General features: G+C 47.4%; 1 protein-coding gene across 1 annotated transcript; it reads left to right on the top strand.

Moving 5' to 3' along the window:
* Positions 1-2,528: 2,528 nt before the first annotated feature.
* Positions 2,529-13,433, top strand: adra1ab (adrenoceptor alpha 1Ab; the record flags this gene model as incomplete). The annotated part of the gene is made up of 3 exons (XM_080529703.1): positions 2,529-3,516; positions 12,754-12,990; positions 13,129-13,433. The coding sequence occupies 3 exons, from the start codon at positions 2,529-2,531 to the stop codon at positions 13,431-13,433; spliced, it is 1,530 nt and encodes a 509-aa protein (XP_080385829.1).
* Positions 13,434-14,073: the final 640 nt, after the last annotated feature.

Raw genomic sequence — 14,073 nt, 5'->3', positions numbered from 1 at the left:
CCCTTTTCATAGCCCCGACTTCCACCAAGCATTTATCTCAGCCAGTGACATCCCGCGTCTCCGACACGTCCAGCCGGAGTGGTCCTGAGTGGAATTATCAGGCCCCCGCGCTCTTCAGATCTGTGATGCACTACCGCCCTCCCTGTGACGTCCAATTTCTGGCCCTGTCTCACGGATGATGGGTTGGTCTACGGGGCCTTGCCTTGCCTTCCAGACATAGCCCTGTCCTGTTAATGAACCCTGCGCACGTTCCACACGCACTTATATATACGTAACTGGGCGGAAAATTTACTTGTTGTGTTTTGTCATTTCGTCCATGCATCTTCTTAACCTTCACGCTTCACTTGTTCTCCTCACACTGTTGTCATGCTATGACTGATGGATAGATGATTACTTAAGTCAAAATGTAAGCGAGGTTGCTTTGCTGTTAAGCCACGACGCGCCCCCAGACTTTGGAACGGCTTGCTGGAGGACTTGAGGGTGGCAGAGAGTGTGGATGTCTTTAAAAGAAAGCTTAAAACGCACCTTTTTAGCCTGGCTTTGTATCTAGCTGGCTGTTATCTCGACTTGCCCTTTTACTCCTATTTCTCTTATCTCTCTATTTCTCGTTTTACTTCTGGTTTCATTGTGTTGTATTTCATCTATTTCTGATCTCCTATACCTCATGTTTTATTGTGTTGTATTTTATTGACTACTGTCTTTATGTTCAGCACTCAAGTTTGACTGATTGATTGTAAGTAAGTTGCTTTGGATAAAGGCGTCTGGCAAATGCCAATAATGGGAAATGCCAAAAATGTAAAAATCTAACGCTACTGATGCGTGTACAGTAAGACTGCGGTAAGGCTTTAGGCACGGGACAGCAAACAGACTGACAGGTTTTTTTGTGTTCTGTTGATGAAAAGGGAATAGAAAGTACTGCTGTCTGAGAGAAAGTCTGTGCAGTCAACCTGGAACTCACCATGTTTTCCTCTAAAGCTCTGAGTTAATGACGCATGAAGTGAGGCACATGCACATAGAGATGATGTCTTGCGGGAGAGGATGTCAGACAGCGTGTCCCTCCACTGAAACTAAACTAAGCTAAGCTCCCCTAAATCTGAATCATTATGGAAATGATGGTGTGGTGTGTGCATATTCAGCACTTCTGCGTATGTGCCTGCGTGTGATATTCTTACAATACCATTTTTGCAGTCTTTTGCAGGTTTTCTACATGATCACCCTCAACATTTGGGTCACACCCTCTTAAGTGATGTATAGCCTTAATAATTGATTGATTGATTGATTGAAAACTTTATTAGAAGATTTGCAGAAGTAGGTACATGAGAGTACATATTACATACAAGGTCAACTAAAAGGATAAAAACCCAAGAAAGCCACTGGCTTATTTCAATTGGGGTCCTTGATTTTCAATTCATCGTTACATGTAAGACAGACAGGAAAAAAAAAAAAAAAAAAAAACTAGTACTATCTACAAGATAATACAGACAAATAACTATTACTATCTACAAGATAAAAATACATCCATCATGGGATGAACAATACTAGATATACAATACATCAAAACATCAGGTATGTACAGCGGGTAGGACAGGTGGGGACATACACCACAGGTGGGGGCGGGGGACAAAACACAAAGTATGTACGGTGGGTAGTTCGGGTCTTTTAATCTGATTTTTGATTTTTTAATTGATTTGATTTGATTTTTGATTTTTTAATGACACATAATTGTACTACTGAGAGACCCACGGCATTTTCATTCCACACACACATCACATTTGTAATCCGTGAGCATTATTTTGACCCGAGGGACTAAAAAGACCTGCCAAGATGTTGACGACTCTCTTGTTTTTTCCCCCTTGTGTTTTTTAGTGGAGGACGAACTCTCCGATGGTAAAATCATCTGGGCCCAGCAAGTTTCCAACAAATCCTTCTTCTCAATCCAATCCATTAGCGAGAGGCAACAGAGGTGACACCACCAGAGGAATAACACCGGAACATGTATCCGTTTGGACCGTGTTGCCGTGCAGCACTCGGAAACCGCTACAGCCGTCTAAATAAACAGACAGCAGGCAGCGGGAGGCGGCCGCTGAGCTGGTGATTGATGGAGACCATGCCCTGCCAGCGTATATCCAACCTGCCTGCCAACAACACGTGAGACGTACAGCCACTGGCAAGGCCAACCTGGCAACAAGTATCCGTGAGTGACAAGTCAACTGACAGGAAAGGTGGAAAGTCGTTGTTGGAGGAAACGGAGGAATTCGGACCTCTGGCGTTTGTTGAAGTTTGTTAAGAGAGAGAGAGAGACACAGAGAGAGAGAGAGACACAGAGAGAGAGAGCGAGAGACACAGAGAGAGAGAGAGAGAGAGAGAGGAAGAGGGAGAGAGAGAGAGAGTTGTTGTCTTAACAACAACATGAGGGGAAAAAATCTGAGTTAACATCAAGGTTCAATCCCCAAAGACAGTTAACAGATTGATTAAAACCCTTTAAAAAAAAACAACAACAACAACAAAACAACCTTCGAAGTGAAACCATGGTGCCCTCGGACGAGAACGTGAGCGCCCCCTCTGTCCCGGAGGAGGGCTGCCTCACCAACTGCAGCGGCTCCGCCTCCTTCCCTGAGGTAAACGTGGCGAAGGCCGTCGCCCTCGGCCTCGTCCTCGGCGTCTTCGTCGTCTTCGGGGTCCTGGGCAACATCCTGGTCATCCTCTCCGTGGTCTGCCACCGCCACCTGCGCTCCGTCGCCCACTACTTCATCGCCAACCTCGCCGCGGCCGACCTCCTCCTCAGCTCCGCCGTCCTGCCCTTCTCCGCTACCCAGGAGGCCCTGGGGCGCTGGGTGTTCGGCCGGACCCTGTGCACGGCGTGGGCGGCTCTGGACGTCCTCTGCTGCACGGCGTCCATCCTCAGCCTGTGCGTCATCTCCGTGGACCGTTGCCTGGCCGTCAGCTACCCGCTGCGCTACCCGGCGATGGCCACCGAGAGGCGGGGGGCGGTGGCCGTGGTGGCCCTCTGGTGCCTGTCGGCGGCCATCTCGGTGGGGCCGCTGTTCGGCTGGAAGGAGCCGGCGCCCGAGGACGAGAGCGTGTGCCGCATCACGGAGGAGCCGTTCTACGCCATCTTCTCGGCGCTGGTGTCTTTCTACGTGCCGCTGGCCGTGATATTGTCCATGTACTGCCGCGTGTACGTGGTGGTGAGGAGGCGGGGCCGGGGGAGGGGCCAGGGAGGGAGGGAGGGGGGTGAAGTGGGGGGGAAGGGGAAGGGGGAGGGCGGGGGGGTGATGCTGAGGGTGCACCGCGGGAAGGCGCCTGTGCAGAAGGAGGTGCAGGAGGAGCAGGGAGGGCAGGAGGGGGGGATCGGGGGGAGCAGGAGGAGCAGGAGGAGCAGGATGTACACTACCACGTGCGGTCTGATGCGGTGGCTGAGGTTCTCGAGGGAGAAGAAGGCGGCGAAGACGCTGGGCATCGTCGTGGGCTGTTTCGTGCTCTGCTGGCTGCCCTTCTTCCTGGTTCTGCCCATCGGTTGGTATTCCGGAACGTTCTTCTCTTCTTCCTCTATCCAATGCATCCGTTTTTTTTTTAAAGAATTATCATTAAAATGGTATATCTATAGATATATACAGTGCCAGTCAAAAGTTAGGGCACACTTTCCAATTCAAATGATATATATACGTATATGTATGTTACGGTACATGTGGGAAAACTAGGGTTAGGGTTAGGTGCTAGGGTTAAGGTTAAGGTTAGGGTTGGGGGTAGGGTTGGGTTAGGGTTAGGGTTAGACATGCCAGCATGTACCAAGTCGGCGTTTTATGCTGCCATGTCCCCGGAAATGCCGACATAAACCGTATTCCCACCGTAACACTATATTACATGTGTGCTAAATAAACTAAACTATATACAGTACCAGTCAAAAGTTTGGACACACTTTCCCATTCAAATGGTATATACATGTATATGTTACGGTACATGTGGGAATACGGTACATGTGGGAAAACTAGGGTTAGGGTTAGGTGCTAGGGTGACTTGGTACATGCTGGCATGTCTAACCCTAACCCTAACCTTAACCCTAACCCTACCCCTAACCCTAACCCTAACCCTAGCACCTAACCCTAACCCTAGTTTTCCCACATGTACAGTATTCCCACATGTACCGTAACATATATATATAGCCTATATGCAGTCCCAGACAAAAGTTGGGACGAACCTTCCCATTCATTCCCATTTAATTATGTATATAACCAGGTCTCTTGAGATTCAAATCTCTTTTTCGAGGGAGACCTGGCTAAGACAGCACACCAGTAGACACAGGTACAAGGTTACCCAATTGGAGAATGAAGCACAACAGGAATAACAATTGCACCGTCCTGTTACATTTCTTTCTGTTTACACTTTTTTAATCAAGAGCACTGAACTCTCCCAGGGAGACATGGTCATTTAGATGTAGTTGTGTTCTGGAGGTTATTCCATGACAGGAAAAAGTTCCAAGTGAATCCTGGGTCCCCGGCAGACTAGCAACCAGCGAGTGGAGCGAAAATCATAACAGCTGTTGGTGAAAGATATGACATTATATAGGCCTATTAGAAATGAAGGGATGTTGTCTCCTTAGGCTTAATAAAGACCAGAGGAAACCGGGTCATGAAGTACACAGTGATGTATACAGGACAATACCACAGAACTGTGATACACAAGAGTCTAGGCAGTGAAGTGTAGAGGAGGCAGCATGCATGTAAACTAATGTTCCATCAGTGGCGGGCGGTGCATTTCACACCTAGGCCTTCAGTGATGTCCGACACATTCCTACCTGAATTATTCTACCTCTTAATACCATCGTTATGACGCCATGGCTCTGGAAACTAGACAGAAACACAGTATAACCGGGCGTTGCATCACCTTAACATAGTCAGACAAGTACAACAGAGTTATATTAATATTTCCGAAGCATTTTTTATCAATAAATCCGCATTTACAATGAAGAGTGTTAAACTAACATCTTTAAGATCGCTACATTACCCACGTCTGTCGTCTCGTCCACCATAATAGCGACAAAGGGTGCCTTTTTAATCTCCATTTTGATCTCTTCTCATCACTTCAGCAATAGCAAAAATCAGGTCGTTTTGTATTTTGCCTGACGTCCCAGTAAACACTTTGTTTGTGGACAGGTGGTAATGTAAATCTGGGTTGTTTTCAGCCAGAAAAGAAAGAAGCTCAACGTAGTTTCCTCTGTTTGTGGACTCGGTGCTTTCATCGTGTCCCCTAAATGAAAGTTATTGTTTACCCAAAAACAGGACACAATCGATCAGTATTATCGATCAGTCAACGAAAGCTTTCGTTGTGAGCTCCGTTTCCCTGCGCACTTTCAAAAGTTTCACATCTACCGGCATAGTTACGCATCTCAATAGTGAATATCAATAGTGCGTATCAATAGTGCGTATCAATAGTGCGTATCCAATCAAAAGACGTGCTGGGTGCTGACATCATTGAGCCTTACAGCAGGCGCTGTTGTTGCTTTTGCTCGCATCTACGTAGGTTTACTAGGTACGCCACAGGTTTTCTCGTTCCAACGTTAAGTTACAGGTCGAATTCGCGGCACCGTTTATTGTGCAGGCAGGCAGATTTTGGAGCCCCCTAGCAACACATTTTGATTGGATAAAAGCTCTAACATAAAGGCCAGCCCTCCAAATCTCAATCGGAGACTGGAAGCAGCGCAACCAAGAGGAAAGCTATGAAATGAAGAGAATATGGGGAATCATTAATACATATTTGTGGAAAAAATATATTAAAATAAAATGTATATTCTGATGATGTTTAGGCCAGCAGAGAAGGCCTTGCTGGCCCTGACGGCACACCACTGTGTTCCATTATATAATAATGTCATATACATTATAGGAACATGACTTGGGGAAAATGGATGTAAATTAGGAGCCAGATCCATTGTCAGATCAATATCACGCCATGCTATCAGAGGAAATGGCAGCCGGGGAAGTTGGTTTTCTCAGAAGAGAGAGATAAATAATCCCTTGATTTACTCAAAGCACCAACTGCATAGAGAGTGATTGCCAATTGCCTCATTTTTGTGTCATTTTCCTAGTCATGGAAGCTTTCCTTGCAAATCTCTTGCAAATACACTCCACCATTCAACTCTACTCAAAAAGCACTGTGGCACAAGATTGGAATGGAAATGGATGTATTGACGGAGAGGCGGAGAGGCAGAGAGGAGGAGAGGAGGAGGGGAGAGGCTGAGAGAGGCTTATTTTCTGCATATTTACTTTCTGGCACAGCGAGCTGAAAGTCTATTAGGAGCCTCAGACAATGCGATGGAAAGTGATTGTTATACAAATAGTAGTTGCAGCTCAAGTCGTCTTTTAGTCGTAACATTCCTGCACTCATTTGCAACACAATGACAGGGTATTACATTATTATACATTACCCAATCTGGAACCTTAATGTATACTGTGACAATTTGGGAGGTTTCGGGAGATTGACAGCCAGGACAGATGTGATCCTACGATTACAGGGATAATAATCTTTACGCCATGTATCTGACGCTTTGAGCCCCGGAAAAGCGCTATATGAATATAATGAATTATTATTATTATTATTATTATTATCCTACATTGCAGTGAAGGTATACATTTCTCAGCATATATTGCCCCCTGTCGGGAATCGAACCCACAACCAAAGCGTTGTGTCATTTACATTTACATTTTTGGCATTTAGCAGACGCCTTATTCCAAAGCGACTTACAATCAATACATTTGAATACTAAGCATGTGAATCAGCAATCCACCATTCGTTGCAGGAAGAGTAATCTAGCTCGGGCCCGGGCAGGGGTGAAAGTGGTTTGAGTTTCTTACAGGAACTATAGGCTACTACCCCAACCTTCATCGTTTCATATTGTTCTCCTCCTGCCCCCAGCTTCATGCATCCTTGAACACACACATCGTGGTGTTGGTGCGCCCAAATTTTCTTTGAGGGACCCCCAATTGTTGTATTTGTATTGTAAATTGTAATTATTAATAATAATAATAATAATACGATGCGATTTGAAAGTACCAGTAGGCTACCAGATACGTATGCACATATTTTGCTACCAGGGTTGCCAGATGGAATTGACAATTTCCAGCCCAACCAGTCTAAAAGCTGCCGAATCCACCCGTCCAGTGTGACCAAAAGTAGCCCAATCTGGCAACACGGCTTGCTTATGGAAGCATATAGTGGACTAAATTTAAATGTTAATGCAATTTGAGATTGCATTTGCATGTTCCACTTTTGCATGCATTCTTTCAGACAATATTCAAATTCAAATGCAATTCTAATGAGCGGATGTGTTTCCTAGAACATATAAATGCAATTGATAATCACATTATTGCATTACAATTTGAATATTGACTCAAATAACGCAGGCAAAAGTGGCAAATGAATATGCTATTTTGGGATTGCATAGTCATTTTCATATTAGAATGAACATTTGAATTTTGTCAGCTACAAAGCGGATGTGTTTACTAGAACATGTAAATGCAATTGCATATCACATTATTGCATTACAATTTGAATATTGACTCAAATAACGCAGGCAAAAGTGGCAAATGAAAATGCTATTTTGGGATTGCATAGTCATTTTCACATTAGAATGAACTTTTGAATTTTGTCAGCTACAAAGCAGCGCATTACTTTGAAAATTAAATGTCAAATGGCTTTGCATTATCATTTTAATATTGACAGCGAATGTGCACATCAGGTACATGAAAATGAAAATGCAAATCATTAGAATTGCATTTGAATTTGAATATTGTCTGAAAGAATGCATTCAAAAGTGGAACATGCAAATGCAATCTCAAATTGCATTAACATTTGAATAAAGTCCACTATATGCTTCCATAATTGCTACGTTACATGCAGCTTGCGTGAACACAGGTTCTTCCATTAGCGCTCGCCTCCCGCTTCGATTGCAGACTGAAGTTAACGAGCGTGCAGAAAGATGCCACGAAACTCGTGTCCGGTAGCTTTCTTTAAAGGAATTTCAAGTCCCGCAAAACGAGAACTGGTTGAAATGCGTGAGTCTCACGGCCACCTACTGTAAGGTGCGACTGTCCCCCCGGCTCCGGCGCGACTGTAATCCCGGTCGGACTGTCTCAGTGCCCAGTGCTGCCCACCCAACCACGTCGCGTCGCGTCGGGTCTACTGTAAAGCGGGTTAACATGTCCTTTCCAAAGGTATTAAAATAGACGCAAGGAAACATAACGTCAGCCATGTGTTTCCTTGGAAATGATGGATCGTGAATCGTGATTGCTTCTGCACTCTGCAGCAATCGGATTTTGATTGACAGGCAGCTGCATCTCTTCCCCCAACGGCGTTCCGGCACAGAAAGTCTTGCCGGAACGCAGCACCGGACCGTTCCGGCCCACTTTCACCTATGGGCCCGGGGCCACTGATAGAAGGAAAAACCATCTCCCTATTGCCTTCTACTAAAACTTTTTTTTTTTTTTTTTACTGGAGAAACTGAGAAACAGTACAAGGGGGGCAATAGAAGTTCTTAGGGACACAGTAGAGGGGAAAGCGGGTGTCTTTAGGAGACGTAGTGGTGAGGGTCAGAAGATTTCTCAGGAGGAGCAGTTGAGATGTAACCTGAAGAGATGGGTCTTCAGTCTACGACGGAAGATGGGTAGTGACTCTGCCGTTCTGACAGCCGTGGGGAGCTCATTCCACCAGCGGGGAGCCAGTGTTGTGAAGAGACGTGATCGGGCAGCCCGACTGCTGTGTAGAGGAGGTGGGGCCAGTCGGCCAGCCGAGGTGGAGGAGCGGAGTGAGCGGGCAGGGGTTTGGGGGGTTACCATTTCCTTCAGGTAGGCAGGGGCTGTCCCTTTAGCTGCCTGGTAAGCAAGCACCAGGGTCTTGAATCTGATGCGAGCTGCTATCGGGAGCCAGTGCAGGGTGCGAAGGAGAGGGTTGACATGCGAGTATTTGGGGAGGTTGAATACCAGCCGGGCAGCAGCATTCTGGATGAGCTGCAGAGGTCTAATGGCTGAAGCGGGGAGCCCAGCCAGGAGTACATTGCAGTAATCCAGGCGGGAGATGACCAGTGCCTGGGTCAAGAGTTGCGCTGCCTCTCTGGTAAGGAATGGTCGTATCCTTCTGATGTTGTAGAGGACGAATCTGCAGGAGCGAGCCGTTGCTGCAATGTTCTCCGCACAGGATAGTCGGTTATCCAGGATCACTCCAAGGTTCTTGGCTGTCAGGGAGGGGGTTACAGTAGAGTTCTCCACTGTGATGGAGAAGTCTTGGAGAGGGCAGGCTTTCCCGGGGATGAAGAGGAGCTCGGTCTTGTTAAGATTGAGCTTGAGATGGTGGTCAGCCATCCAAGTTAAAATGTCAGCGAGACATGCTGAGATACGGGTTGCCACGTGTACATCAGACGGGGGGAAGGACAGGAAGAGTTGAGTGTCGTCTGCGTAGCTGTGGTAGGAGAGCCCATGTGAAGAGATTACCGAGCTAAGAGACTTGGTGTAGAGGGAGAAAAGTAGGGGCCCTAGGACAGAACCCTGGGGTACTCCAGTGGAGAGGGTTCGTGGAGAAGATAGCGATTCTCTCCAGGTCACCTGGTAGGAGCGGCCCGCCAGGTAGGAAGAAAACCAGGAGTGTGCGGTGCCAGAGATGCCCAGGTCTGAGAGGATGGAGAGAAGGATCTGGTGATTGACTGTGTCGAAGGCAGCAGACAGGTCAAGGAGGATGAGAACAGAGGAGAGGGAGGAAGCTTGGGCAGAGTGGAGGGCTTCCGTGACAGCAAGGAGCGCAGTCTCAGTGGAATGCCCAGCCTTGAAGCCGGATTGGTGGGGGTCTAAGTGATCCATCTTCCGGAGATAGTCAGTCAGTTGTTTAGATGCCGCGCGTTCAGGGGTTTTGGAAGGGAAGGAGAGAAGGGATACAGGTCTGTAATTGTGGGCAGATGATGGGTCAAGGGTAGGTTTCTTGAGGAGAGGCTTGACTCTGGCTATTTTGAAGGCCGCTGGGACAGATCCTGTGGATAGGGAGGAGTTGATTAGGGTGGTAAGGTAAGGAAGGATGTCGGGGGAAATGGATTGGAGAAGGGGGGAGGGGATGGGATCAAGAGGGCATGTGGTTGCCCGCTTTGATGTGATAAGTGTGAGAATCTCATCGGGGGAGAGGGGGGAAAAAGATGACAATCCAGAGACCGAGTGTCGAGGAGAGAGTTTGGAAGGGGTGTTAGCATTGTTAGTGGGAGGAGGGAGAGGTGGGGGGGAAAAGGTGCTGCTGATGTCGTCCACCTTTTTTTCAAAGTAGGTGACAAAGTCATCGGCGGACAGGGAGGAAGGGGGAGGGGGAGGAGGTGGATTAAGGAGTGAAGAGAAAGTGGAGAACAGTTTTCTAGGATTAGAGGCAGAAGAATATATTTTGGAATGATAGTAGGATGCTTTAGCAGCTGATGCCAAGGAGGCGTAGTTGGCAAGGAGAGAGTGATAGAGGTTAAGGTCATCAGAAAGGTGAAAGAAAAGTTTTTCTCCATTTCCTCTCAGCTGCTCTGAGCTCTAGTCTGCAAGCATGTAGCGTTTCAGAGAGCCAGGGAGCTCGAGGAGAGGATCGAGCTGGCTTCAAGGTTAGTGGACAGAGGGTGTCGAAGGATGAGGTGAGAGCGGACAGGAGGGTTGAGGATGCCGCATCAGTGGATAGAAGGGAGAAGGATTCGACAGAGGGTAGGGAGGATAGGACAGAAGAAGAGAGGGTGATGGGGGACAGGGTACGTAGGTTACGACGAGAGGGTCTTAAGTGGTTAGAGGCTGAGAGGGAAGAGGACGTTTTGAGGGGAAGGGAGAGGGATAACGGTAAGGTTGGAAGTGTGGGAAGATCTGGTGAAGACAAGGTCGAGCTGATTGCCTGTCTTATGAGTCGGAGGAGAGGGGGACAGGGTAAGGCCGAAGGAGAGGAGAAGGTCAAGTACTCCAGATGAGAGAAGCTTCTCAGATTGGAAATTGAAGTCACCTCAGCGCCATGTCAGCGCCATGCTAACACTACCAGCTGAAGCTGTGAAGATGTCATCAGCGCTTTCATCAGCCTCCGAGAGTGTTACTGGTGGTGATTTATGACGTTCAGTATAATGGCTAGGCTTCAAACGCCACGCAGGCTTTAATATCCCTGATGAAGGAACTGACAAATGTTTAATCGTGTGACAGGATCTGGATATTGGAGGACGCGGGATATAGGAGACCGGGGTCGAACTCATCTCCTGTTCGCTAGGAGAGGGAGGGAGATTATCAATGCATGTAATGAGATATAGATTTAACCGTCCTTTGAGTTGCTGGCTGCTCAACATACATACATGCGGGTGTTCTGCTTGCGCCTTCTCAACGAGATTGATGATTGAAAGAATTTCTTAGCGGGTGCGATTCTGACAATTCTGTTTGAATAATTAATGGGTTAGTAGCAGTGTTGTTATTTTGTACTTTACAGTCCATGACATCATCGTCTTCGGCCACCGTGTTTCATCAGGAATTCAATTACTGCCAACATAATATAAAAGCCAGCAACGTACCAGAGCGGGGCGTAGGAGGAATAGCCTAGGTCTCTTTTTTACGCAGTGGAAGAAGAAATGGAATGAACCAGAACACTATTCAGTATGTTTTTCTCCTTTCTTGTTTTTTCTGAAAGCACATTCTCCGACAACAAACGCAGGGGCACGACGCTGAGCGGTTTGAGGCCGACACTCTCAATCACCTCGCGGATCTCCAAGGCAGCAAACTAGTCGAGACGTTTCCGTGCATTTCTATTGAGGGAAAAAGACCTTCGAGGTCCCTCTAAAGCTTCACAATATATATAGCCTACGCCTCGCTTTCAACCCGTGCCCTTGAGGATAGGCGGCTGTGAGGACAGAGGAAAGGGGAAAGAAAGTTCAATAAGTTCTCCAGAACAACTTTAGATATTAACTTTAAGACTTTTCAGAGCAGCCGCAGCGGGTTAACAAGCCTACAAGTTGTCCGGTGACGTGTCCGGAATGTTTTAAAATAGTGAAAATAACGTCTCACGCTCATCTTCTGAGATCAGACTTTGATCTGAGGTGCTGGAACTGAAGAGCATCAATAGAGTGCAAACATTAAAAAAAACTGTTTGAGTGGTGCGGATGCATTTTTTTTTTTTCACGTGTCTGGAATTTAAAACAATTATGTGAACGTGCTCACTCTATATTTATATACATGGTTATTCAAAGCTCTATTATACATGGTTATTCAATACTCTATAGTCAAACATGGTTATTCAATGCTCTATATGGTTATTCAATACTCTATAGTTACTGTATATGTGGTTATTCAATGCTCTATAACTATAATTATATGTAGTTATTCAATGCTCTATAGTCAAACATGGTTATTCAATGCTCTATAACTGTAATTATATGTAGTTATTCAATGCTCTATAGCCATAGGTGGTTATTCAATGCAGAGAATGGTCAACAGAACATTGGACCTCTGCCTCTCTAGCCCATGAAATCAGTGATGTATGATTTACTGTATACAGGAGACCTGCTGTAGAGACCAATACAACTGACTGATGTGTGTGTGTGTGTGTGTGTGTGTGTGTGTGTGTGTGTGTGTGTGTGCGTGTGTGGGTGGGTGTGTATGTGTGTATGTGCACGCTTGTGTGTGTGTGTGCGTTTGTACGTGCGCGTTTGGGTGTGTGTATGTATGCGCTTGGGTGTGTGTGTGTATGTGTGCACTTGGTTGTGTGTGTGTGTATCTGCCCCCCCCACAGGCTCCATCTTCCCCTCTCACAGACCCTCCGACACCATCTTCAAGATCACCTTCTGGCTGGGCTACCTCAACAGCTGCTTCAACCCCGTCATCTACCCCTGCTTCAGCCAGGAGTTCAAGAGGGCCTTCCAGAACATCCTGCGCTGCCGCTGCTTCGGACGGGGAGGGGGGGGCCGGAGGGGGGGCTCCTTCAAGGGCCTGGGGGGGGGTCCTTCACACAGCAGCCCCGGAGGGGGGGGTCAAGAGTCCCTCCTCAGACGCACAGGAGGACCCCCCCCTCCTCCTCCTCCTCCTCCTCCTTCGCCCCCCTGCCCCTCCTCCACCCCCTCCAACTTCAAACCCTCTACCCAGCAGCCTCTTGGTGGTCCCTCTCAAGCCCCCCCCACGCCCTCGTCCTCCCTCGGCTGCTGGAGGGCTCTCTCTAGCTCCTCGTCGTCTTCAGCGAGGGTGGTGGGTGTGGGGGGGGTCCCGGGGGGGGCCCAGAGCGCCCGGGTGCACAGTAAGAGTCTGCTGAAGGCCTGTTGCCTCACGACGACCGGTGAAACCCCCGCCCCCTCGCTGGAGGTCGTCCGGCGTGCGAACACCACAGCCACAGCAGCGCCCTCTGGTGGCCCCCACACGTCTCAAACCACCACCAGAGTCCACCTGGCCTCCCTGAGAGGGAGAGGGGAGGCTGTGTGAGAGAGAGAGGAAGGCTAACCGCTACTAGCTGCTTGGCTAGAAGGTCGAAGGTCGAAGGTCAATGGTCCAGACATTGTGGATAGAGCGAGTGAGACTCTTGTCGGAGTTAAGTTGCGGCGTCTCTGAGGACGTACTCTGAAGATGATTGAGGGATATTCTCTTGAAGGGTCAGTGGCAATTGAATAGATAGATAGAGATAGACGGAGAGATAGACAGGTGCTTTATTGATCCCTGAGAGGGAAATACGTCAGACGCCACAGCGGTTCAGAGCACAAAACAAAGTGGCAGTTGAATGATATGAACGTCTGTATTACAGTAAAAAAACAAAAAACACGTTTATTTTAAAGAGTTAAAACCACACAAAAAAAACACAACTCTATGAGTCCAATGGAAAATATGTTGTTAAGAATGTGTTGTGTATATATATAACGTACCTATCTCTTCAACTACAGGTTTTTATTTTATTTTTTTGCAACCATCATCCTCTGTATAAAACCCACCTGCGTCACTGAATCATTCCATAGCCTCGTGACCTGAGCAGTACACCAGAGCTGCGCTGCTATCGACACTAAACATATTATTATACATCATGCATGGCCTTGGCGGCTCTCCTGCAGTCTGCGACTTTTGTAATACTGTC

The sequence above is a fragment of the Nansenia antarctica genome (genome assembly GCF_963989245.1).
Source record: "Nansenia antarctica genome assembly, chromosome: 4".
NCBI classification, from domain to species: domain Eukaryota; kingdom Metazoa; phylum Chordata; class Actinopteri; order Argentiniformes; family Microstomatidae; genus Nansenia; species Nansenia antarctica.
This window is presented reverse-complemented; position numbering and strand designations above follow the sequence as displayed.